General features: G+C 40.6%; 1 protein-coding gene across 1 annotated transcript in view; it reads left to right on the top strand.

Moving 5' to 3' along the window:
- The first annotated feature begins 556 nt into the window (after positions 1-556).
- Positions 557-27,635, top strand: part of ccdc135 (coiled-coil domain containing 135) — a 99,065-nt gene continuing 71,986 nt past the window's right edge. The window contains exons 1-3 of the mRNA XM_072264897.1: positions 557-641; positions 12,312-12,421; positions 19,073-19,247. Coding sequence (XP_072120998.1) covers positions 12,318-12,421; positions 19,073-19,247 — 279 coding nt within the window. The 5' untranslated portion in view covers positions 557-641; positions 12,312-12,317. The remainder of the gene's footprint in view (positions 642-12,311; positions 12,422-19,072; positions 19,248-27,635) is intronic.

The raw sequence follows: 27,635 nt of genomic DNA, 5'->3' as shown, positions 1-27,635 counted from the left end.
TCTTTGTACTATTGGGGCAGAGTGTAGTGAAATGGCTTTGGTGTTGCTGAATAGTACTGGCTAGTCAGATCTGGGGGTATGACTACTGAGAAAGAAAGAAAACGCTGATTGGAGGGTTTGGGTGCTAGAAATCCAAGATGAGGTTGTTGGATAAAATTGTACAAAGTTATGTTTTTGAAAGTAAAATTTGTGATTGAGACTTATGATCAAGTGTGAAATAGCCATGACTCAGCTTAGTTCAGGTATCAAAGAAATCTTGCCATCTCTGCACTGTTACTTTACCAGTTTGCCTTTCCCCAAACCTTAACTATGGGCTTCAACTGTGAGCCCTGCTGTGACCTGGAGCAGGAGGCAGATAAGAGACATCTCTTAGTCATGTACAAATGTTTGGTTAAATCTTTCAGCTCAACAGAGAATCACAATGTACGCTTTTCCCTTTTTGGACCTGGTAAATTTGCCACAGCAGAGGATAAGAACTACAATTCCCAGAGTGCCATGCTTGTTGCCGGGGGCGAGTTGCTAACTTGTGGTTGTCCTGTCAACAAAGGCGTCCAGGATCCAGACAGTCCCACAGGCCCTGAGGTGGAAGGAAACTCTTACACAAGGGACCAAATACTCACACCGTTTAAAAACACATAACGGTAAAGATTCATTTAAAATATTTCAACTTATATTTTATGGAAATTATTTTATAGTTTTTGGAAATTATCTTAGTTGGTCTTTAAAGTAATTTGATGTTGGAGTAATTTAAAAGGTAAGTTGGTTTGAAAGAAAAGTCTGATCGTGTTTATTGCTGAGCTAGCAATAAAAGCTAGTACTGTTTTCTACCACAGTATTTTGTGGGTTAAACAGTCAAAATGTAATTGGCAATTGGTTGTGTTGAATGTAATTTATTGGTGTTGCAATAAAAAATTAATAATAAAAAAAGGTTTTTTAAGATTCCACAATATTGAAGGTTAAGATTCCACAATATTGAGATACTCAGTTTTATTGAAAATTTTTTAAAAATAGAAAATGCTGGAAACACTCAGCAGATCAGGCAACATCGGGAGGGAGAGAGAGAGAAAGATTTGTGATAAAAGGCCGTCGACCTGAAGTATTAGTTTTCTTTCTTAGATTTATCACAGATGCTGCCTGATCTGCTGAATGCTTGTCATCTTATGTTTTTTTTTAAATTTTGGATTTATAGCATCTGAAGATTTTATTTTGCATTTTCATAAAGCTTATTGTTTTTTTTGCTTGAAGGTCTAACATTGCTCATGATACCCAAGGAGAATACCTCTATATTCTGCTAAGGGGTTCTTTTATATTTAGCCATGGTGGAGGGATGAGTGGGATGTGCAGCTGGATACACAGTTTAACATTTTGTGTAAAAAAAACGCTTTCCTTACTCTATACAATGATCTGGAAATTATAGAATACTTTTATATCCCTTTTTGACTGTGGGCTTATTACAAATGAGCTGCCATTATATAAATAAATAAATTATATATATATTTATATTAAATACACACACTGCTGTGCAAAAAGTCTTAGGCACCCTAGATTTTTTATATGGTTTCAAATGGTATGACCCTGATCTCAACGTCATCAAGGCTATCTGGAGAGACAAAATCAAGCAAGACAGCCAAAGTTTGCAGAAGAACTGAGGCAAGTTCTCCAAGATGCTATGAACAACCTATCAGCTGTTTCTCTTGTAAAACTGCACAACAGTGTACCTAAGGGAACAGATGCAGTTTTGAAGGCAAAAGGTGACCATACCAAGTATTGATTTGATTTAGTTTTATACTGATTACTGCTCTTTATAGTAAATATTATGATATTTAGAAACTTTTCATTTCATTATCTTTGAAAGCATCTTCACTTTACAGATTTTTATTTATAAATTTGCCTAAGACTTTTGAACAGTTTGTATACACACACACACACACACACACTCTTCTTCGGTTGTCCATCGAAATCCGATGACGACGTCTACGCCTTTAACGGTGAGATCTTTGATGACTATACAGTCCTATCCTGGACCCACATGCTCTATTGCAGGTGGGACATGTATATGTGGTAGTGGTGGCAACCATGGCTGCATTTCTCCTGGCTCTCTTCTGCTGTCTTCTGGTTGTTCTTTCCACCTCCAGAATACGAACTCCATCCCTACACAGCTGTCGCCAAGTGGTACGGTCAGCAGCAACATCCTCCAGGTCCTCGGGTCTGATCTTGCACTTCCTTAAAGCAGTCTTCATCTAATCCTTAAAGTGCTTCTTCGGCCCTCCAGCTGAGCATCAGCCATGATGTAGCTGGCCGTATAACACTCTGTGGGGTAGCCGACATGGGGGCATCTTTATCACGTGCCCCAGCCACTGCAGCTGACGCTGGGTGATCATGGCCTCAATACTTCTGCAGTTGGTCTTTACAAGTATTTCAGTGTGAGGCACCCACTCACGCCAGGTAATTCCCAGGATGTGCTGGAGGCAGCTTATGTGGAAGCGCTCCAAGGACTTGATGTGACGGCTGTAGGTTACCCAAGCTTCACAGCTATAAAGGAGGGTGGTGACACAGACCGCTTGGTATATGGCGACCTTTGTGGAGGGACGAAGGCTCCTGTTCTGAAAGACTCTGCGCTGAAGTCTCCCAAAGGCAGCTGATGCCTGCTTAATGCGGCTCTGGATGTCGTCGTCAATGCCGCTATCCTCAGAGAGAATGCTCCCCAGATATTTGAAAGATGGCACTACTGACAGCTTTTCATCACCAACAGTGAAGGCAGGACACTGGTACTCCTTTGGCAAACCACTTCTGTCTTGGTGGTATTGACAGTCAGCCCCATCCTGCTGTACGCTCTCACTGCCACAGCAAGGACAGTCTGAAGATCCTCCGGAGCATGGGCCACAAGAGCACAGTCGTCTGCATACTGCAGCTCCAGGACCCGTTCTCTATGGAGTTCGGTGGTTGCGTGGAGCCTCCTGATGTCAAAGAGGTTGCCATCTAATCTGACGTCCACTGCCACACCACTGCTGTCTTCAATCTCGTTGTGGAGAAGCTTGGTAACACACAAAAGAAAGATGTTAAAGAGCACTGATGCTAGCACACACCCCTGCCTCACCCCTGTGCGTACAAGGAAGGGCTTGGACTGTTGTCCTCCTATGCTCACCCGAGCAGTCATCCCATCGTGGAACTGGCGGATGATGTTAAACAAATTTATTGGGACTGCCAAACCTAAGGAGGACATCCCATAAGAGCTCTCTTTGCACAGTGTCAAATGCTTTGGAGAGGTCAACAAAGGACATAAACAGGTCCTGATGTTGCTCTTGGCACTTTTCCTGAAGCTGCAGGGCTGTGAAGATTATGTCGACCGTGCTCCTGTTCTTCCTAAATCCACACTGTGATTCAGGCAGCATTGACTTGGTGATGTTGCTGATGAGCCTCTGAAGCATCACCTTAGCCAGGACCTTTCCAGCAACAGAAAGGAGTGATATGCCCCTACTATGGCCACAGATGGCCTTGTCACCCTTGTCTGTCTGTCTGTCTGTGTCTCTCTCTCACACACACACACAATAATTCTGGTTAATTGGGCCATCAGTGAATCAGGGCAGCCGCTTATTTGGGACAACTCTTAAAGAACAAATACTAATTGAGAAAATAAATGTGATTCCCTTTGTTTATCTGGGGCATTATGCTGCTTAATTGGAGCTGAGATTGCTGCCAAACAGTTTCTAATGTCAGTCACGTGCAATTGTGTGGCCGTTAGACACTACACCGTGCTTAGAACGAACAGTTTTTAAATAGCATCAGTTGCACATGTTTGTGTTCAAAAAACAGTGATTTTTGTCACTGATAGTTGGCGAGAAATAAGCGATTTTACAATTCATAACTGTTTTGCTCACTGTGGTTTCAAGCATTCAGGCCTGGAAATGCCAGAAACGGGCAGGAGTGAAAATGAAAAGAGTTCACTACTTCAGCAAGTTAGAAACTAAAAAGAATTTGAAGGTATTGACAATCATCTTGAATGTTACAATGAAGATGAAAATTTGGAGGATGCAGTCGTCCAAAGCATTGTACGAAGGTAGTCCATTATCTGTGCTGATTTTATTCATTGACAGTTAATCAAAAGAACATGGCAGCGTACGCTGGATGAATTCCTCTGTTGAATGCTATTAGGAAATAATACACCATTTTATGGTTCTGTAGTATTATTAGTAGTGTTCTCAATTGTTCTGTATTTCATTTAAATGCATAATTTGTTACTCAATTAAATAGTAGTTTGTCTTTTTTTTAACCTATTTTAACTATTTCTATGAAAATTTGGCAAATTGGGACAGCGGCTTAATTGGGCCAAAATGCACTGTTCCCGACGTGTTCCAGTTAACTGGAATCTTCTCAAATGAGAACAAGTATTGGGGGAGGGAAGATATATTCGTATGTACCTTCCTCGCTGTAATTGGACATCATTGTTTCAATAATACGGGCTGCTAGTAGTGTGGCTGGTGGGTTTCTGCATTGGGTGAGGCCTTGGTTTAGGTGGAGGGAGAATAACATGTTGCTTTGAAGTCCATTTTGTACTTGGGAAGGAGTGTTAATGCTTCAGAGGCCCATGTAGGTCTTGGAGATTTAACTGCCTGGAGACTGGTGTCTTGTTGGGATTGCGAGAAGGCTGGGGATCAGAGTTTTCACTGGAGAGTCAGAGGATTGGAGGTACGGCAGTTAGTGAAGGCAGGTCAGGATGGGTAGTTGGAATGATCAGTGTACTGATCCCAGGAGTGACCAGCGTGGGGGTGGGTTCTGGGGGGAGGGTGCAATTCAGGGAACTAAAAATCATGACAGGAGTAATTGTGGTGAAGTGAATGCCTGTTGAGTATAGATCTTGTGTTGATTATGGTGGGGACAATGTAATCAGGATGTGAAGGATTGAAGATAAATAATGGACTTACCACAATCAAAATTAAGTTTATTAACACTGACTTACTTGACATGAAATTTGTTGTTTTGTAGTAGCAGTACTGTTGAAAGACTTAAGTTACTATAAATGACAAAATAAACAAACAGTGAAAAGTTTATGAAATAATGAGGTAGTGTTCATGAATTCATTGACCATTCAGAAATGTTATGGCAAAGGAGAAGGAGCTGTTCCTAAATCGTTGAGTGTAGTCCTTCATGTTCATGTAGTAATGAGAACAGGGCCTGTCCTGAATGATGAGGGTCCTTAGTGGTGGACGATACATTCTTGAGCTGCCACCTCTTAAAGATATCCTCAATGGTGGGGAAGGTTGGGCCCATAATAAAGCTAGCTTGAGTCTACAACTCTGCAACCTCATGCGCTCTTGTGCACTGGAGTCTCCATGTCTGCACACCAGGTTGTGATGCAACTAGTCAAAATGCTCTCCACCATACATCTATAGAAATTGGCAAGAATCTTTGATGACATGTTAAATCTCCTTGTACTCCTAATAAAGTAGAGTTGTTGGTGTACCTTCTCCATGATTGCATCAATGTTTTGGGCCCAGGATGCTGACACCCAGGAACTTGAAGCTGCTCACACTTTGCACTGCTGACTCCTCATTGAGGACTGGTTTGAGTTCTTTCAACTTCCACTTCCTGAAGTCAATTCCTTGGTCTTGTTGAGTGTGAGGTTGTATTTGTGACATCATTCAACAAAGTGATCTGTCTCACTTCTGTATGCCTCCTTGTCACCATCTGAGATTTCTGCTAAGAGTGGTGTCATCTGGAAATTTATAGATGCCATTTGAGCTCTACCTGGCCACACAGTCATGAGTGTAGAGAGAGTAGACAGTGGACTAAGCATACATTCCTGAGGTGTGTCTGTGTTGATTGTCAGGTGTGATGGTATTGGGATTGCTGGCCGCAAAGCTCTAAACTCATGCGAAATTCTTATGCCCTATCTGATGTAGATAGCTACGGCTGCTCTCACTAAAGAGAGATTATACTGTAGCCAGCTACTTTTCAAAAGCTAGTTCACTTCCCTGTTTATCCTCCACAGTGAATTTAACTGTCAATGCCCACCATTTTCCTCCCTCTCCCTACCAAGAAAGATGTACTTCCAGCTAACAAAGCAGTTTAAACATAGTTCATTTATTATTAATGACACACACTTACATTTAAATAAATTTCATAAAACATATGTGAATCTCAGAGGATTTCTGTCTTGTAAAACATTGCCAAATTACAAACGATTACTAAAACACAAAGAATTTCCAAAACATAAGTTAATTCTTATCAGCTAAAAAGACATAACAATGAGTTGCAGACAAATGAGTCATCAGTTGCAGAAACCAAAGGCAAAGGAGTGGATTCTTGTTCACTCCGTCTTTCTGTTATTCTTTTTGATGTTCCTGGACCATTCCTAACAAGCCTGACTGCTCTCACATTTATACTGTTTTGTTTGCCACTTGGTTGACTTCAGACACTTGTGATATATTTTCAGATACCTTTTCACACATGTTCTAAAAGCTTCTAGCGACAAAATTAATGCTATGAGAGGTGAACCTCTGAGTACATAGATCTTCCAACTATTAATAGACTAGCTATTTGATGTGCTAAGTGACAGTATCAATTTAGTCTGCAAGCCTGCTTGAACTAAGCTTAGCTAGTGTTGTCTGGTTGATACAGGGCAATTAACGTTACTTCATTATCTTACACTGTAATCAGCCCAGTGCTGTGGGCAAGCATCCTGTGCTCTATAGACAGTTTTTTTTGTTTACAAAGCTGTCCTTTTAATTTCAGACTGATCTTTGCTTGCCATTTACATTAAGAAATGAAGGCTGGCTCCTGTTTATGACAAAAAGCTGAAAAAAATATCATTTGGAGGTTTAACTTACTCAAAAACACTCCTTAAGCTCATAGCTGCTGTGTTAGAAAGCTAAGCTTGCCAAAAATGTGCCCCAGCCCTGGACAGATAATATCTATCACACAGAGAGGAAGAGATGTTATTACTGATCTGTATTGACTGCAGTCTCTCAATAAAGAAGTAGAAGATCTAGTGGCAGAGGAAGGTACAGAGGCCCAGGTTTTGAAGCTTAGTGATTAATACTGAGTGGGCAATGATGTTAAATGCCAAACTGTAATCAATAAACAGCAGCCTGACATACTGAATGCTTTTGCTGTTGTTTAGGTGCTCCAAAGCAAAGTGAAGAACCAGTGAGATTACATCTATTGTAGACTTTTACTCGGCATTTACTTAGTGAAATTGCATTCTAGCAATGCATCACAAAATGTTACAGAAGTTCCCAAAGATGGTCCACATTGGATGACATCATTTGATGGATGTCTGACACAGAACTATGTTGGATGCCCAAGTGCCATTCATGGAAGGAAAGGCTTGGCTGAAATTTCAAACTGATGCAAGAAGACTCTGAAATGATATTTGTAATGTTCCATTCTGGGAAAATGCACTTCAGTATGCATGCGGTGCCTCATGATGGCAATCTCCATCTTTAAAGATCCTCACCATCTGGGATGGACCCTCTTCTCATTACTACTAACAGAGTAGAGGCACAGGAGCCTGAAGATCCACACTCAATGATTTAGGAACAGCTTATTCCATTCCATCATCAGATTTCTGAACAGTCCATCAACCCATAAACACTACCTCGTTATTGCTTTTTTTGCACTATTTTATTTACTTTTGTTATTTATAGATGTTTGTGTCTTTGCTCTATACTGCTGATGTAAGACAACAAATTTCACAACATTTGTTGGTGATAATAAATCTGATTCTGATCCTGACAGAGATGGGAAATGAAACTTTAAGGCAAATGTGGATGAAGTAATTGGGTTAAACTCATTTACTTGGGCATCAGCAGCCTTCTGTTATGATACTGATGGCTATAGTTTCCAGTAGGACTGGACACAGCATGCTAGCAGGCTGCTTAACCGTGGAGAGATTCCTAGCCTAGTCCACTCCTCTCTTTTTCAGATACTCTGAAAGTTAACAAAGGAAGCTTTGTTTTGAAAGTAGACATTTATTTCCCACTGAGACTGTGGATGCTCTTAGTCTGTGTGATGAATGTACTCCAAGAGTCGGATTAGGAAGCAAGCAGAGGTACTGACCAGAGACACTGAAGGTCATCATTGGTAGAACAGAATAAGTTAGGGACATGCCAGAGGTTCTGTATTTGATATGGGGAAATGGAATATCCTAAAAAAAGTAAGATACAGTATATTGCTGGAGCTGTAACAAATTATGGAATTGATTTGAGTTCTGAAGGCCTGGAACAGGGGAGATAGAGATTGACTTTTTCCAATATATTGGAACAGCAAAGGGCTTTCAGAGGTTTGTAGGGCTGGAGGGTCTCCAGAGATAGAGAGGGACTGAAACCTGACCTGAGAGTGAGGTAGAATTTCTCCTTTGCACTTATGAGGAAAACTTAAATAATTTCAAAATAATGATGTACCGTATAGCCTACATTATAATAAGGGACTACTTTATGTTGTAGTAACACATCATTGAATACGCTTTTGGTGTGTGTTGATCTGTACGTGTGTGTTCAGTTCGGTTTCAGTCAGTAAAGAATCCTGTTAACTTAGCTCCAGTCTCCAGCGTTTTTATTTATAGCTTTGTTGTGTAACCCAGCCACATACACAACAAATTGGTGATGAGGTGAATGAACCTATGTCGTATTGGAACGCCGTGTTTTAATTGATAACGACACTCGGAAGAAGAGCGCAAGGTACGAGCCAAGGCAGAGTGAGGCCGCGAGTCCGAAAGGAAACGGAAGCACAGCCGCAGGTCGGGAACGTCGGGAGACCAAGAGCCACAGCACATCCAGCCGGCGCTGACCTCCAGGGTCTGAGGGTCTGCCTGCCCCAGGAGGCAGGTAAGAAGAAGTGACACACACATCTAGACGGAATGCACTTGTGGCACTAGCAAAAAGGATACGTGAGTCAAAAAGGAAAATAAGGGGAGAACGGGGCTTAATTAACGTAACAAAGATGGCGATGATTGGAACCATTACAGCATTTAATAGTGACATTGAAGACTGGGCAACTTACATTGAAAGAGTGGAGTTATATTGTGAGGCTAATGGTGTTAATGATGAAAAGAAAGCCAGCGTCTTACTCAGTATTATCGGAGCAAAAACATACAGGCTGCTTCGGAGCTTGTTAACCCCTGAAAACCCATCTGACAAACATTCAAGCAAATAGTGGACACTCTCCAACAGCATTTAAACCCCAAACCGCTGGTCATTGCTGAAAGATTTAAATTTCACAATCTCAAAAAAATGAAAGCATTTCTGAATATTGCGCTGAATTGTGCAAATTATCAGAACATTGTCAATTTGGAGCTGGTCTATCGGATGCATTGAGGGACAGGTTAGTGTGTGGCATGCACTGTGAAACCAGACAGAAGAAGCTCCTGGGTGAAAAAAACCTTACATTAGAGAAGGTGCTGAGCATTGCAATATCAACGGAAACAGCCGCACGAGGTGCTTCCAAGTTACAACAAAAATCTCTTGAATATGCTACAAATAAAATATCATTGAACAGAAAGGAAGGAAAGAAATGTTACCGTTGTGGGAACAGGTCACATGACCCAGGTGACTGTTGGTTTAAAGACAAAAAATGCAGAAACTGTGACAAACAGGGCCACATCGGCAGAGTATGCAAAGCTAGTAAACAATGTTACTGTTGTGGGAACAGGTCACATGACCCAGGTGACTGTTGGTTTAAAGACAAAGAATGCAGAAACTGTGGCAAACAGGGCCTCAGTGGCAGAGTATGCAAAGCTAGTAAACAATGTTACTGTTGTGGGAACAGGTCACATGACCCAGGTGACTGTTGGTTTAAAGACAAAGAATGCAGAAACTGTGGCAAACAGGGCCACAGTGGCAGAGTATGCAAAGCTGGTAAACAACAGAAAAAGGACAAAATACAGAGAAACAAGAAACCCCAGAAAGGAAAATACAACAAGATGCACAAAATGAAAGAGGGCAGTTCTGATGAAAACAAATCTGACAAAAATGAATTGTCTTGTCTGCAACTTCACAGCGTGAAAGAGACAGATGATTGAAGAGTAATATGGATCACTCCACAAGTGGCGGGCGTGAGACTGAAAATGGAGTTGGACACAGGCTCAGCTTTAACAGTGATCTCTGTACATGACTACAAACGACTGTTTTCGCACATACCTCTGAAACGAATGAAACTTCTACTAAGAACTTACACAGGACAGTAAGTGCATCTCGAAGGCAAGATTAAAGTGACAGTGACCTACGAAGATAAAACACAGCAACTGAACCTCTATGTACTGAAATATGGAGGACCACCATTGCTGGGACATGAATGGCTCAGGAAAATCCAGTTGGATTGGCACACTATCAAGGCACTAGATGTGTCAACAAAGGAGGGCAGCTCGGCGGGCAAGATGTCCGCAGCTCTCTTCTCACTCATTGTTGACTATTACAACAACGAGGAGGAGCTAGACAGCATTGACAGGGAGACAGATATTGCCAATAAGCAGGATGATGAGAACTACCTGGAAGTAAAAGAGCAGATTTACCAGGAGAAATTGACATCTCTCAAAAGACAGCTACAGCGGTTACAGGAAGGCACTTTGCAGGAGTATCGGAAAAGGATGAAGAAACTAGATCAACAATACAAGGAAAGAATATGAAATGCAGAGCTCTTTCTGCAACTGGAGACAGAACAAGTGGAAAGGAATTACATTAAAGAGAAGAAAGCAACAGTGAAGGAATTTGAAGATAAAAAGTTTGAGTTAGAAGGAAAGAAAAAGATGATTGAGAATGAGAGGCTAAGTATGGAACTCACAGGAGAGTCTATGGAGGTAAAGCCAATAATGACTAGAAAATTGGGGAGGAGACCTAATGACCCTGTTCCAATTACAGACAACAGATGAAAACCTGCACCTGTGCAGTTAAATTACTTGTTAACAGATAAACAGATAATGGAAGATCTGTGAACTCTCAATAAGCTTAAATCTCTGAAAGGACCAGCATCTCCATCTTCTCCTGAACAATTTCCTTGAGAAAGATCCATGAAAATTGGTCATCCCTTAAAAGCTCTTGGACAAAATCAATTCCATTCAAACAGAACAGCTTTCGCACAAGGTAAATCTTGAACCAATCATTTCCTCCATTGAGAGTCATATACTTAATCCTTTGCAGGGGAGTTTTTTTTGCACGTACATATTTTGAATCCTCAGCCAATGTGTCTTGTTTTGCACAAAGAAGTTGGGAAACAGCATCAAAACAGAGGCGAATTCTGGCAACAAACTGTAAGGTTTCTATTGTTGTATTTTCACACTTGTGCTGAATGTGCATCTGAAGGAATCCTCCCTCTTGAGCCAGGTACGCAGTCTTTTCTTGAACTGTGCACAACTTCATACATAGAATCCTCCAAACAATTCAGAAACAGTGCATAGAATTCAGTCTCATTTTCTTGACCAAGATTTGTTTTGTGAACTTCAGACAGATAGCACTGCAGGTAATCCTTAATATCAGCAAAATTGTACTTTAGCAGCAGCTTAAGAACAATGGAATGAATAACTGGATTTCGATCAACTGCTTCTTCAAACAGTGAAAGATTACTGGTAAAGTACTGATCTTTCTGTGAGTCATTGGATTGCCCTGACTTTTGAGTAACTAGCAGAGTCAGCAGATCACCAACCACTTCTTTTAGAAACTAAAGCTACGAAAAATGCATCACACCTCTTGCGAAATATGACTAATTTTGCTACAGCTTCACTTATTTCTTCTGTTACCTCTGGTACATAATCATCACCTAGAGAAGTACGGCATAGTGGGCAGAGTCCCCCTCCAGAGACTTGAGTTATGAATGGGTCTTAGACCAAAAGTAAAAAAAAAGGCTTGTTATAAATGGATATTATTACGTTACTTTATAATTTGATATTATTCAGTTACTAAGTAAACACATGGTAGGCGTTTGTATGTTAGGGGTAAACGTATTGGTTTAGCATAGTGCCCCAGTAAAAAAAAGTTGATACACTATTAAAATAAAAGGGGAGGAGTGTACCGTATAGCCTACAGTATAATAAGGGACTACTTTATGTTGTAGTAACACATCGTTGAATGCGCTATTAGGCACGTAGTGATCCGTACGCGTGTGTTCAGTTCAGTTTCAATCAGTAAAGAACCCCGTTAACTTATCTCCCATCTCCAGCATTTTTATTTATAGCTCTGTTATGTAATCTGGCCACATACACAACAAATAACATCATACAATGGCACATAAAGGTGATCTATGCCCAGAATGAAGAAATTGTAAATACTGCTCAACACTGGGTCTGACTTCCCTGTAGTAATTTTTGCTCACTTCCTCTTTAGAGAATAATGGACATGCTGGAGGAATTTGAGGAAGAGGAAGAACAGACTGAAGATGCAGGAGAGATCAAGAAGGGAAGACACATATCATTTGTCAATAAAGTTGATCACCTGTAAGTAAAATTTGCTTCTATTTAATAATTCTCCGAACGTGTTTGGAATTCATGAACATAAATGCCCAGCACAGGAGCTCTTTAAAAGAAAATCAGAAAAGAAATGTAGTTGGGGAAGGTAAAATAGAATGATGGGCCTTTCAGAAATATCTTAAGACATCAATGAGGATATTGTATGGAGTGTTGGTTCCACAGGGAAGTTATTAATCCTCTAGAGTGTACGATGCAGATTCAGTACATACTGTATTCCTGACATAAAGAAATTAAATTTGCTGAAATATTTGGATTTTTGTTAAAATTGCAGCAATGTATTTAGAAGTATTCGCAATTCTGAAAGGATCAAATTGAGTAAATTAAAATTGACTTGTTTCCTTTATAAGAGAGCTTAGAACAAGGGAGACTATTAATACTAGATAAATATAAAAGATTTAAATGCAGGACAGAAACAGAATAAATGTTGTTCAGTGCTAGGTTGGAATAACTGATGAATAAGTGAAAGGTTCCAGCAATGAGATGAGTGAATTTTACATGCTACCAAGATTCACATTCTAAACTCTTGCTTGGAAAGGAAACTCAGGAATAGTAGCTCACTTGGTTTAAAGGAATACAGACTGGTTGCATTCAATGCTCAGCTGCTTTTTCAATGTGCATATATCTTTATAATTATTATTAATTGTCTGTAAGCATACAGTCTGATCTGGTACAAGGAATTCTCAGAATTCTTTATCATTTCGACAAAGAAGGGTTACACTTCCATCACCAAAGTCTCATTGCAAAGTCTCCTCCATTTCCTCATTGTACAGAAAGCATGTTTACAAGGATGTTGCCGAGACTTGAGTAATAGGGAAAGGTTGAACAGGTTCGGACTTTATTCCCTGGAGTATAGGAGAATGAGGGGAGATTTGATAGAGGTACACAAAATTATGAGGGGTATTGACAGGATAAATGCAAACAGGCTTTTTCCACTGAGGTTGGCTGAGACTAGAACTAAAAGTCCAGGGTTAAATGTTTAAGGGGAACATAAGGGGGAACTTCTTCACTTAGATGGTTGTAAGAGTGTATATGACAATGGAAAGCTATGGTCCAGGTGCAAGTCAATGGGATTAGACAAAATAATAGTTCAGCATGGACTAGATGGGCCAAAGGCCGGGTTACTGTGTTCAAAGGTACAATTTAATGTCAGAGAAATGTACACAATATACATCCTGAAATGCTTTTTCTTCACAACCATCCACGAAAACAGTGCCGCAAAGAATGAATGACAATTAAATGTTAGAACCCCAAAGTGACCCCCCCCCCAGCTCCCTCCCTTCTGCGCATAAGCAACAGCAAGCAACAATCTCCCCTCCCCCCACCGGCAAAAATAAAGTGCACCCACAACCAGCACCCAAGTGTGAGCAAAGCAATAGCAAAGACACAGACTTGCAGTCACACCAAAGACTACATTGTCACCCGATAATTCGACGTGCTACAGGCTCTCTCTCTCTCCTAATAAGGGAGAAAGAGGTGACTCCATTTTCCAACGAGCAGGAAAGATAACAAACAACTCGCTGGTTTATGATGTTAAAAGTCCATTACGTCGCTTTTTTCGAGCTCTGCACCTGGAGATCGCAAGGATCCCAGACACACAGCAGATGTTCCGACTCCCCCAGCGACACACGGGTCTCTTGGTGCGACACCGACCCTTGATTCGCCCGTTTCCAGTGGTACTCGAGATCCCAGGCTTCTGAATCCATGCTGAAATCTTAGGCCGAGACTTTGGCCTGCCGAATAGCGGCTGATTGTGAACGCTGAGAGCAGGTCTATAGCGGCTGATTGTGGAACGCTGAGAGCGGGTCCTATTCCCGCTAAGAACCATAGTTAGCATGAAACTTCAGGTCAGGGTCTTCAAACAAACCCTGAAAGGGAAAAATAAAAATATTAAAGATGGAAATAGAGCTGTTTTTGAAGATGCAAGCAAAGGAGTCGCCGTTGGGCGTCATAACTACTTAGCTCCGCCTTCTCTAATGTTCTTTAATCCCACGGAAATAATATGCATCTGAAAGAGAAATACAGGTAAGGGTAATGTAGAGAAAAGAATTCTTGGGTCCAGGACGTAGATCCTAATTCAAACCGGCCATATGGTATTTTTCCACCTAATTTTATTCTATAAATTCTTTTCCTTATTTAAAAACCTCTATTTACATACTCCTTGGCATCTTCTTTCAATACCATTTTGATAACTTCACGCTGTGGTTCTTTTCCCATCACCTCAATATCCAGTTACGCTCATTAGTCACGAAGGATAAGAGGATGGTTTTCCCTCAGATAACAAAAAGTGCAGATACTATTATGGCCAAGCTGCAACCAATAAGAGCTATAAGTTCTGGCTCCACAGCAAAACAAAAACAGTGGAGGAACTCAGAGGGTCAGGCAGCATCTATGGAAACCCTTCATCTCAACTCCTTCAGATGAAAAGAATCCAAATGAAAAGTCTCAACATGAAACATAGAATGTGTATTTCCCTCTTCATGGATGCTGCCTGATCCACGGAGTTCCTCCAGTGCTTTTTGTGTTGCTTCAGATTCCAGAACCTGCGGTCTCTTGAGTCTCCAATGTCTGGCTCCAGCTGTACACCCAGACAATACTTCAGATTCTGGTTCCGGCTACATGCCCAATTCACATGCTGGTCTCCAGCTCCGACCACACATCTTGGCCACACTCTGGACCAGTTCCAGATGCACACCACCTGGCTCCAGAGACTTGCCTGATTCACATTCTGGACCATAGCTCTGACTGCCTATCCAGTCCACACCCTTCTGGACCTCAGCTCTGACCACACGCCCAGTTAACCCTCTTGACCCCAACTCTAACTACACATCCAGACCAGCTTCTGGACCTTGCTCCGTCAACACAAGCAATGTTATGATCTTCCCTCAGCTCCTGTTTAGGTGGACCAACATTCATTCATTTATTGCTAATTATCTTATAGTCTTTTCAGAGATCAGGTCACTAATAATTCTTCTTTCCTCCTCTGTTAAATGCATTTTAACAAAAAAAAAGTCACCATCTTTTGATTCCTAATTTTGATGAAAGCAAGCATAAAATAAAAATAGAAACTCCTGGAAGTATTTACAGGTTAGTCAGGTTGAAGACATGAAATGTTAATGCAGATTTCCACATCTATAATGTTTTCTACTCTGAACCTTAACTTGCCTTTTCTGTTACTGGGAATACCAGCGGTTGCCTCTTTTCTTATGTGTTTCCTCTTTGCTTTGTTCATTCTATCTCCTTTTATTTTGTTTGCCATCACCTCCATTTTCTTTTATCATGCTATAGTGTTCATTTATTGCCAAATAATAGCTTGCCGGCAGTGCTCAACAAGGCGATGTTCCAAAAAGCAGCGGTGATAGATTGGGTCTGTATTCCTTAGAGTTCAGATGAATGAATGGATTGTCAGTTGAAAAGCAAATATGAGGAGACTGAGCCTTTCTATTTACTGGGAGATTATTGTAGTTCATTCTCTCACAGCAGAATTCAGCAGGTTGGGTGGGTGGGGTGGGGACATTGACTCACATCACTTTATGGTTGGGGCTGCACATCAAAGTTCAAAGTAAAATTATGATCAAAGTACATATATTGTATATCATCATATACAACCCTGAGATTAATTTTCTTGCAGGTATTCACAGTAGAACAAGGAAATGCAATACAATCAATGAAAAGATACTCATAACAAAGACTGACAAGCCACCAATGTGCAAAAGAAGATAGAGTGTGCAAACATATATAAATAAAGAGTAAATTAATAAGCATGGTCTGCATGGTGGGGTCCTTGATGGTCATTTTCAGGATGTACTGTTACTGAAAGGGATTCCATTCCTTCAATGTCTTAATTTATTTTTGATCATTACTAAGTCAATGTCAGTATGGTGAGCATTGCAAAATTGGGAAAAAGGAGCAGGAAGAAAGAGAAAGGGTGGCACAGTGGTGCAGCTATTTAGAGCCCTGAGCTCACAACACCAGAGACTTAGGTTTAATCCAAGATGAGTGCTGTCTATGTGGAATTTGCACACTCTCTCTGTGATCATGTGGGTTTCTTCTGGGGCTCCAGTTTCATCCCACATCCGCAAGATGTGCAGGTTAATGGGTTAGTTGGTCATTATAGATCAATTTTAGTGTGTAAGTGAGTGGTGAATGTTAACTATATAGGATAATTTTTTAAAGGGACTAATATAGGATTGGTATAAACGGGTGGTTGATAATGTGGATTGAACAATCTGTTTCCATGCACTTCTCTATGATACTATGCTTCCACGAAACAAGGGAGGAAGACACCTAGACAGCCCCTTTATAACTGAATTGTTCTTGAGCGACTTGTTTGACTGTAAATTCACTAAACATAAGACCAATTTTCCAATCACCAACTCCTTATATCAATTCTTTTGGCGATTATTGCACAAACAACTGACCATAATGCAAAAACAAAAGTTGATATCCCTTAACAAATTTATAAATCAAAGCATGCTAAATGCCACACACACATATCTATTGCTTCCTCTGCCACATTCCCTTAATGCCTTTCTTTTGTGTGGCTTTGCCTGTCCTGGTGTTCCTAAGCAGCATGACCCCAGAGGCTGAAGTGTGACTGATGGAAGGCCATTGATTTTCAGTTGTGGAGACTGCTGATCATGTTGTTGGACAACTTGCACAGTTCAATGCTAAGAAATGTCATCTTGATAACACACCTTCTCACCCATATGAATCAGTGATCTAGGCTGTCTGGTTAACAAGCAACATCAAGGATCAAACAAGTTCATGTTTATTTTCATGTGCTTACTTATCCCAAGAATAAATGCCATGAAAATAAGCTTTATGCAACATCAGAACAGTACATTATAGACATAAATTACGTCAACTTAATTTAACTTAAATTATACATAAATTATATGATGAACAAAACTAAACAGAACAAATTATTTCAAGTTGAGGGAAATGTAGTCTATGGTAGATTTAGGGCTTTACAGGTTAGTTCAGTGGAGAAGAAACTATCGTTGAACCTTGAGGTGTGAGGTGTGGGCCTTCAGGCTTCTGTACCTCCTGTCTGATGGCAGCAATGAGAAGAAAGCTTGGCCTGGATGGTGGGGGTTCTGAATGATGGATGTTGCCTTTCTGAGACAACACCTCTTGAAGGTGTCCTTGATGATGGGGAGGGATGTACCCGTGGTTGAACTGGCTGAATCCACCACACTGTATAACTTCTTGCGTTCCTGTGCATTGGAGTTTCCATATCAGTCTGTAATGCAGCCAGTCAAAATGCTTTGCACTGCACATCTATAAAGTTTGTCAGAGCCTTCAATGATATGTTGAATCTCAAACTTCTATGACAGTAGAAATGCTGATCTGATGTGGTTACATTAATGCGCTAGGCACGGGATAGATCCTCTAAGATGCTGACACCTGAAAACTTGAAGCTGATCACCTATTGCATTGCCGACCCTTCAGTGGACTTTTTGCATTCCTAGTAATTTCTGGCATGGCAGATTGGTAGACTGCTATAACCCCCTGCAAACCCCTTTGAACTTTGGTATCCAGTGCCTCAGCAAGTGCAGGTCCTATGTCCAAGTTAACCTCTGAATAATTCCTGCCACTTGTGTTTCAGCACCAATTAGTCCTTTAAGAGAGAAAGAGAAGTGTGATGGTGAGAGTTGGCCTGTGTTTCAGGGACATGGCTATCCTGGTTGAAGCAACTTGTAATGAACATGAACTGTGAGACTTACAGCATTGCAGAGTACATGTATATGAAGACATGTTGGGTATAATTGGGTAGGAGACTGTTGGGAATAGCAATAGGTGGCAGAAATGGCAAAGGATACATGCTGAATGTGGAAGCTGGTTAGATAGAGAATGAAACCTTGCCATATTAGATAAAGACAAGGGCAAGATGAGTCAGACATAGGTGAGGAGTAGAATAGCCTGTTAAGGGAAAAGAATGGCTTCTGAGAAGCACTGGTATGGGAAGTACATTGTTAAAACAGACATAGAAACTGGCAGACTAGAATCCTTATAGGAAGTGGGAAGGACATACCAAGATATCGGTGGGAGTTGGTGGTCTTATTAGCTGTATATCCACAGGAATGAAGGATAACAAATAAAGAAAGGGAAGGTAAGGTTTAGATTTAGATTTAGAGATGAAGTATAGATTGGAAATTGAAAGCAAACATGGCATTGATAAAGTCTTCAGTAAAGCAGAGAGGGAGAGGAGAGAAAGGACCTGAGCAGGACTGAGACAAAAAAAATTCCACACATCCTAAGAAAAAGCATGTATTGCCAGGACTCAGAAAGGTTCCCATAGCAACATATTTTATTTGGAGGAAGTGAGTGAAATCAAAGGAGTTGTTGTTTCTTGTAAAAGCAAGTTCAGACAACCAAAGAAGGCTGGGGATGAATGGGCAATCATTTGGCTGCTGCATAAGAGCGAACTAGAGGGCCCAAAGGACTTCTTGATGAGGAATGAAAGTAATTAAAATAAGTTAACTGGTTATTATCTCATTATCTCTGTCTGTGATCCTTGAAGCAGTGTACATTTGCTGTGAAGCAATTTTGAATGTTATGAGGATGATTTGAGCACTCAATAAATATAACTTTCTCTTTCATGTTTCCTTGATGTAGGGACGCTTTGATAACAGATATAGGTGTCATGAACTACCCACCATCTTATCAGGAAAACACAACCAAAGAACAAATTATGCTCCAATATGCTGAAAATTTCAGGCAACAATACGAATATCTGTATCCTGACAGAAAGCCTCTGCTTCTCAGTCCACTCAATGAATGTAAAATTCAGGTATATATTTTCATGAGTACTTCATGGCAAAGAATTAGATAAAATGTAATAAATAGTGCATTATATTATTTTGCATTTTTATTTCTAATGAAAAGTGCTGAACTTTTATAATAAATTGATTTCTCATTTCTCTTGAAAATATTGGCAGATAGTGCCATAGGTGCTATGCCATGTATCTATGAGTCAACATAGCAAGTATAATTGGAGTATAAGTTGGACAGTGGAGACATAGGAACAGGGAATGTTGTTTCATTCCACCCTCATATTTTATCCACACACTAGCTGATGTCATAGCAAACTAAGAGCAAAGATGCCTGTCAGCGTATATAATATGCTGAAGTGAAGGGAGGTTCTTTCTCTTCTTTTCCATACCAAAGACATTGAGGCTTGTTTAATACCTACAGGCTATCCAGCTAAGTTTCAGCTGAAGATCTGTGTAAAATCTTAGAACTGAGAATATGCCTGGAAAAACATTAATCGAGAGAATGAGGTTATGTTAAAATTGTAGGTTAGTAAGTGTTGCAGCGTTTCATTCTGTACATTGACCATTAGTTTCCTTTGGAATATTACAATGACTCAACTCAATATTGTTTATTATGTACTCAAGGATTTTGATGGCAGAATGGAGGGGTGTAAATAGTTTCCACTGATAACTGTAACGAGAGGGCTCTAGTGTAATTTGGAAGAGGACTAGAGATGGAGAGACAATGATCTGTGAATTATTAAGATTTGTCGAAAAGAGTGTGAGAACCTAATTCCATATTATCTTTCAAAGTGAAATTTAATTGGGGAAAATATGCAGAGTAACAGCAAAGGAGTGGCACAGTGGGCCTAATTGGAAAGCTAAGAGCTGGCACCAGCACGATAAGCCAAATGGTCTTTTCCTATGCCACATGATTATGAGCTTATTAACAGTCATAGAATGATACAATATGGAAGCAGGCCCTTCAGCCCAACTCATCCATGCTAACTGTGCTGCAGAAGTGAGTGAGTCCCATCAGCCCTGTAAACAGCTCCTATCCATGTACGAATCTAGATGGCTTTTAAATGTCGCTAATGTGCCCATGGAAAGAGGAGAGAACCTTGGATGTCCTGAGAGGTGATGAACTTAGTCAAGAATAAAAAGGAAAAGTATGTAAAGCTTCAGAAATCAGGATCAAGTGGAGCACATGAGGAGTGTAAAGAAGCCAGAAAAGAACTAAAGAAGGGAATTAGAAAAGCCAGGAGGGGCCATGAAAAGTTATTGGCAAGTAGGATTAAGGTGAATTCCAAGGCAATCTATATATGCACCAAGAGCAAGAGGATAATGAGGGAGAGGGTGGGACCACTCAAGGGTTAAAAGGGATACATTTGCTTGGATGTGGAGATTGTGAGTGAGGTACTTAAAGAGTACTTTGCTTCAGTATTTACCACCTTAAAGGATATGGAGACCAGGACATCAATGCTGAGTGTATAAATATGCTAGGGTGTTTCAAGGTCAAGGAGGAGGAAGTGTTGGGCCTCCTGATAAGCATTAAGATGAATAAGTCCCCAGGGCCATAGGAACGATGTTGAGGCTTTGGAGAGGGTTCAGAAGAGGTTTACCAGGATGTTGCCTGGTTTCAAGGGTACGTGCTATAAGCGGCTGGATAAACTTGGGTTGCTTTTTCTAGAGCAGTGGAGGCTGAGAGGAATCTAATAGATTTTTATAAGTTTATGAGAGGCATAGCTAGAGTAGACTGGGAGTATCTGTTTCCCAGGGTTGAGATGTCTAATACCAGAGGGAATGTAGGTGAGAGGGGGCAGGTTCAAAGGGAATGTGAGGGTTAAGTTTTTTACTCTGAGACTCGTGGATTCCTGGAATGCGCTGCCTGGTGTGGTGGTAAAGGCAAATGCATTAGAGGCTTTTAAGAAATTGTTAAATAGGCACATGGATGTAAGGAAGATGGAGGGATATGGACATTATGTAGGTTGGAGGGATTAGTGTTTGGGTGTTTTTGATTTGCTTTTTACCTGGTTTAGCACGTCATTATGGCCAAAGGGCCTGTTCTTGTGCTGTTCTGTTCTATGTTTGAAATCTCTTGTCTCTGGCCTTAAACCTACATCCTCTTGTTTAAGTACACTCTCCCCGTGAAAAAGAGTGTGTGTTGTGTCTCCTTGTTTGTCTTCTCAAAATGCATCATCTCGCTGTTGGTTAAGGGATTAATTTTTGCAACCTCCTCAACCACTCTATGAAAGTTTCAGACAGTTGCCTTTTTGTGCATTTTATGTGTTTTATTCTCATCACTTGTATTTTAAAGTTGAGAACATGTGGCAATATGGTGTGTTAGTAATACCTCTTGCAAGATGTGGCAGATCTCAGAGACCTTCAGTGCCCCTGATTACAACATCTGGGCACAGCTCCTTACAGGCCTTGTTAGGGAGCCAGAGATGGATGACCTACATGTCATCCGAGAGAATGAGGAGTTGACAGATAGGAGCTATGTGGAGGCAGTTGCAGGAGTTGCGTACTTGTTGACTGTCAGGAGAGGTAAACCGAATAGGCAGACATTGCAGAGTACCCCTGTGGCCATTCCCCTGAATAACAAAGCACCACATTGAATATTGTCAAACGGGAGATGACTTATTAGGGGAAAGCTGCAGCAGTCAGGTCTCTGTCATTGAGTCCGGTTATGTGGCTCAGAAGGGAAGGGGAGTGAAGAGGAGAGCAGTAATGATAGGAGATTGAATAGTTAGGAGAGCAGACAGGAGATTCTATGGACATGAAAGAAACCCTAGATATGGTATGTTTCCTCTCAGGTCCCAGGGTCAGGGACATCTCACACTGGGTCCACCGCACTCTTGGGGGAATGGTGGGAAATGGGCAGCAAGAAGATAGGAAAAATGATGAGGTCCTGAAGAGACCTAAGTATGAAGACCAAGGGAGCTAGGTATGAAGCTGAAAAGAAAGACCTCAAGGGTAATAATCTTTGGATTACTGTCTGTGCCACATGGAATGAGGGTAAGGATAGGATGATCTGGCAGATGAATATGGCTGATGCAGGGTTTCAGATTTGTGGATCATGCACTCTCTTCTGGGAAGGTCTGATCTGGTACAAAAAGGATGGGTTGCATCTGGACTTCAGGGAGACCAATATTGCTGCAGGCAGATTTGCTAGAGCTGTTGGAGAGGGTTCAAACTAATTTGGCAGGTAGATATGAACCAGAGTGATAGGTCAAAGATTGGGATAGTTGAAATACAGGTAGATGCAGAGAGACTGTGAGGAAGGATAGGCACTTTATCTAAATGCCCGTAGTATTAGAAATAAGGTTAGTGAACTTGTGGAACAGATCAGTACCAAGGCATATGATTTAGTGGCCATTACAGAAACCTGGTTGCAAGGAGGAGATGACTGGGAATTAAATATCCAAGGGTATCAGGTAATACGGAAGGATAGGCAGGAAGGCAGAGGAGGTGGGGTGGCGCTCTTGATTAGGGATGAGATCAGGGTGATTGTGAGAGATGATATAAGATCTATGGAGCAGAATGTTGAGTCCATCTCGGTAGATATTAAGAATAGTAAAGGGAAAAAAATCACTGGTGGGCGTTGTCTATCGGCTGCCTAATAAAAATATTGCAGTGGCAGAGGCGATTAACCAAGAAATAACTGAGGCTTGTAAGAACGGAACGGCAGTTGTCATGGGGGATTTTAACTTCCACGTAGATTGGGTGAATCAGGTTGGTCAAGGAAGTCTTGAGGACTTCATAGAATGCATCTGTGATGGCTTTCTTGAGCAGCGTGTTAGTGAACCTACAAGGGAAAATACTATCTTAGATCTAGTCCTGTGCAATGAGACGGGTAAGATTAACGATCTTGTAGTCCAGGATCCTCTTGGAAAAAGTGATCATAGTATGATTGAAATTCGCATTCAGATGGAGGATGAAATAGTTAGATCTAAAACTAGTGTATTATGCTTGAACAAGGGAGACTACAACAGGATGAGGCTAATAACTAACCAATGACTACAAGGAATCCCAAAATTTGGAAGGTGTGAACATCAACACAGAAATATCGTTCTTTAGTTTAATAAGATACAGTAGTTATTTTAGATTATGATATAATTGCAATAACTGAAACACTGTTCAAAAATAATATCAGTATCATGCACTTAGTATTCCAGGATACAAAGTAGCAATAAAGATAGCAAAAGGAAATAAAAAATGGTGTGGGGTCAGTTCCAATTAAAACGGATACTATAGTGCTTGAAAGAGGGGATATCCTTCAAAGGTCAGGAATAGAAGCGATTTGGATAGAGCCTGATGGATGACAAAGTGGGAGACTGAAATACTGTTAAAAATAATGCCAAGTGAATACAGGTCCACAATCCCTTATCTGAAATTCTTGGGGCCAGTTGCATTTCAGATTTCAGAATCCCTCCTTATTGGTTCCGGGACACCCCGTGGATACCAAAAAACACGTATGCACAAGTCCCTTATTTAACCTGTATCAGTGCGGAGGACTTTAGGGCCCAGTGGAGCTCTGGACCTACGCACATCCTCCCATATAACCATATAACACGTATACTTTAAATCATCTCTAGATTACTTATAATACCTAATACAATGTAAATGCTATGTAAATAGTTGTTATACTGTATTGTTTAGGGAATAAAGACAAGAAAAAAAATTCGATGAAACATGAAGTTCTGGTTGCCTCACTATAGGAGGGATGTGGAAGCATTGGAAAGGGTACAGAGGAGATTTACTAGGATGCTGCCTGGTTTAGAGAGTATGCATTATGATCAGAGATTAAGGAAGCTAGGGCTTTACTCTCTGGAGAGAAGGAGAATGAGAGGAGACATGATAGAGGTATACAAGATATTAAGAGGAATAGATAGAGTGGATAGCCAGCGCCTCTTCCCCAGGGCACCACTGCTCAATACAAGAGGACATGGCTTTAAGATAAGGGGTGGGAAGTTCAAGGGGGATATGAGAGGAAGTTTTTTACTCAGAGAGTGCTTGGTGCGAGGAATGCACTGCCTGAGTCAGTGGTGGAGGCAGATACACTAATGAAATTGAAGAGACTACTAGACAGGTATATGGAGGAATTTAAGTTGGGGGGTTATATGTGAGGCAGGCTTTGAGGGTCAGCACAACATTGTGGGCCGAAGGGCCTGAACCATGCTGTACTGTTCTATAAAAATATGCAGCTTCAAACGAACTGAATCAAACACGTGGTAAATGACACTTATTGGAATAGATGTAGAACGTCACTGTCACTATAAAACTTCAGTAACTTGTCTTTCTGTTTCTTTAAATCATATACAGTGGTAGTTCCAACACCATATTCTTCAGTAAGACGCCACACAGACACACCACGATCAAGCTTCTGCAATAACTCCACTTTCTGCATTATTGATAATGATAGATGCTTCCTTCTCTTTTTCTCATTGTTACCCATAGGGGTATCTGCAGCTCTTTTTGACATTTTCACAGTGAAATTAAACACAAAGTCAACAGTGAACACAAAATATCAGCGAATAGCAAATGCACGTGTAACCAGTACGAGCACTGAGCCACAACTGACGTTTGGCAGCCTCTGTTAGTGCTACCCAGTCACACCTGAGTGACGTCAGTTGTCGGCGAAAAAAACTTCGGTTTTCGGAGCTTTTTGGATTTCAGAATTTTGGATAAGGAAGGGATTGTGGACCTGTAATTCCATTGAGAACTAAGCTGAATATAACAAGCTGAGTGGAGAAATGAAGATGAAAGTAAAATAAGTAGAGAGTTTGCAAAGAGAATGACAGTTAACATGAAAGGAATTCAGGAGGCATGTAGTAAATAGTAAATGGTAATAAGAGGAGAACTGGGGCTAATTAGGAAGAAATAAGGTGATTTTTGCAAATACAGAAACCATACTTAGAATACTAAAAGTCAAAGTCAAAGTAAAATTTATTATCTGAGTACATACATGTCACTACATACAACCCACAGGTACCTTTTCTGTGAGCATACTTAGCAAATCTATAGAACAGTAACTGTAAAACAGGATCAATGGACAACAAACTGTAAATGCAGATATAAATAAATAGCAATAAATAATGAGCATGAAATAACAAGTTAAAAGAGTCCTTAAAAGAATGTAGTTATTCCCTTTTGTTTAAGAGCCTGATGAGTACCTTGTAATGATCTTGACTGCAATGTAGTCCACATGCAAAATGTACAGCATTTGTTCACCCAGGCAACTGCAGCTTCATCTCCGAAACTTGTGACTTTTATTTTACCTTGATAATGGTACCCAAAATGCAAAATAGAAATTTAAAAATGAGGATTCTTGTCAATCTCATGAGGAGGGAAGACAGCAGAAATACTAAATGGAGTAAAATTGATAAAGAAGAGGTACAAGTCATAGATTGTGGTAAAATGTGAAACAAGCTTGTTACAATCTTCCTCGGGGAGATGTCAGAGAATGGCAAGTGTAACGCTTTGTTTGAAAAGGTAGGAAATGGCATGCCAGGTAACTACACACCTTTCAGATTGATGCTGGTTGTGGAAATGTTTTTCAAAACTGTTGTCAGCCAGAATGTTAATTATTACTTGGAATAGTTTGAGTTAATAAAAATGAACGGACATGGATCCGCTAAAGGCAAATATGTTGGGCCAACTTTATACAGCTGAATTATGTTGATGAGATATTATAAAAGGTTGCAGAAGGGAATACGCTTCATTCTTTAAATATAGTCTACGTGGATCTTATGGAGTGAATAAGCTTCATTCTTTAAATATAGTCTACATGGATCTTATGGAGGTGTTTGATAGAGTTTTATGCAATAGGCTGATTAACAAAATTGATAATTTGAAATTAAAAGATCACTAGTATTGCATTTAGGAAATTGGCTTAAAGGACAAGAGCAAACAGTTGTAGTAAATAAATTGCTGGAGCAACTCAGCTGGTCAGGTGGCAGCTATGGAGGCAGAGAGATGGTTGACACTTTAGACCCTGCATGTTTTTAATGTGTTCCCCAGGGGTCGGTCTTGAGGATGACCTTTATTGAAGTATTACTCAGACATGTGGGTAACACTTCTCAATTTGTGGATAAAATGTAGTCAACAATGAGGAGAAAGTAGACTTAGAAAGGATTGTTGAGTGGGCAGACAATTAACAGATGTAATTTGTTGCAGAAAATAGTGAGGAGGAATAACTTGTGTGAGTCTCTATTCAATCTGTTTACAATTTTAAATCAATTCATCAGCATCAAACCTCAAAGAAAATTCCCTGCTGCCACTGTCCAAACTTCCACCAAATCCCACTCATCTATCATCTATACAGGAGATTCTGCAGATGCTGGGAATCCAGAGTAACACATACACAATGCTGGAGGAACTCAGCAGGTTAGGCCGCATTTATGGGGAGGAATAGATAGTTGACGTTTAGTCTCTGATAATAACAGGGCCGAGACCCTTCATCAGGACCTTTCCTTCCGTAGATACTGCCTGACTTGCTGAGTTTCTCCAACATTTTGTGTTTTACTACATCTATCATCCTTGTATCTGTAGACTTACACTGGTTGGCTTCAGTCCTTGATTCCAAGAGGCAGCGTGCGCAGAACTCGTAACAGGCAAGCTGCAGGACAGGGCACGAGCCAATGCTTGGCTCCATTTTGCTGATTAAAGCTCCCATTGTTCACCGATTAAAGTGATGAGGGATTTTGAAGCATCGGAGCAAGTGCAGAGGGTGACCGCCGGCTGCCTGTCTTTTGATCGTTTGACCTGTACCGGAGAGGGAAGAGCCTGCTGCTGTGTCTGGGCCCAGAGAGCATTATCCAGGTTTTTACTGTGTTTTGGATTTGGATTTTGGACAATAGACTCTGTTTTTCAGGCTTATACTTTTTATATTCTGTGTTCACCCAATCTTCTCACATTTTTTGTGGAGGAGGGAAATTTGGGGGTTGATGTGCCTGTTCCATTTTTGTTTGTTTTTTTTGTGCGGGGAAGGGGATTTGGGTGTTGATGTGCCTGATTTGTTTTGCCTGGTTTTTCTGTGGGGGGGGGATGGATTTGGGGGTTGATGTGCCTGTTCCATTTTTGTTCATTTTTTTCCCAAGGAGGTGGGATTTGGGGGTTGATGATCGAGTTGCCTTTCTTTTCTTTCTTGGTTTCATGGCTACCTGTAGAATTGAAGAATTCCAGAGTTGTATACTTTGATAATAAGATTAATCTTTGAACCTTTTGAACCTCTCTCAGAGCTGTTTTGAGCATATGCTAATTTATTTTCTCCACCAGTGGTGTTCATGTCTACAGCTGTCATAACCCTAAATTCTTGAATTCTATCTATAATCTTCTCTACACCTATATATCTTTCCTTCTTTCAGCTAATCTTTAAAATCTACTTTTTTGAACATGTTTTTGGACATCTGCCTTCATCTAGC

The sequence above is a fragment of the Mobula birostris genome, chromosome 1, assembly GCF_030028105.1.
Source record: "Mobula birostris isolate sMobBir1 chromosome 1, sMobBir1.hap1, whole genome shotgun sequence".
Taxonomy (NCBI): Eukaryota; Metazoa; Chordata; class Chondrichthyes; order Myliobatiformes; family Myliobatidae; genus Mobula; species Mobula birostris.
The sequence above is the reverse complement of the archived record's forward strand: the minus strand, read 5'-3'. Positions and strand labels throughout refer to the sequence as shown.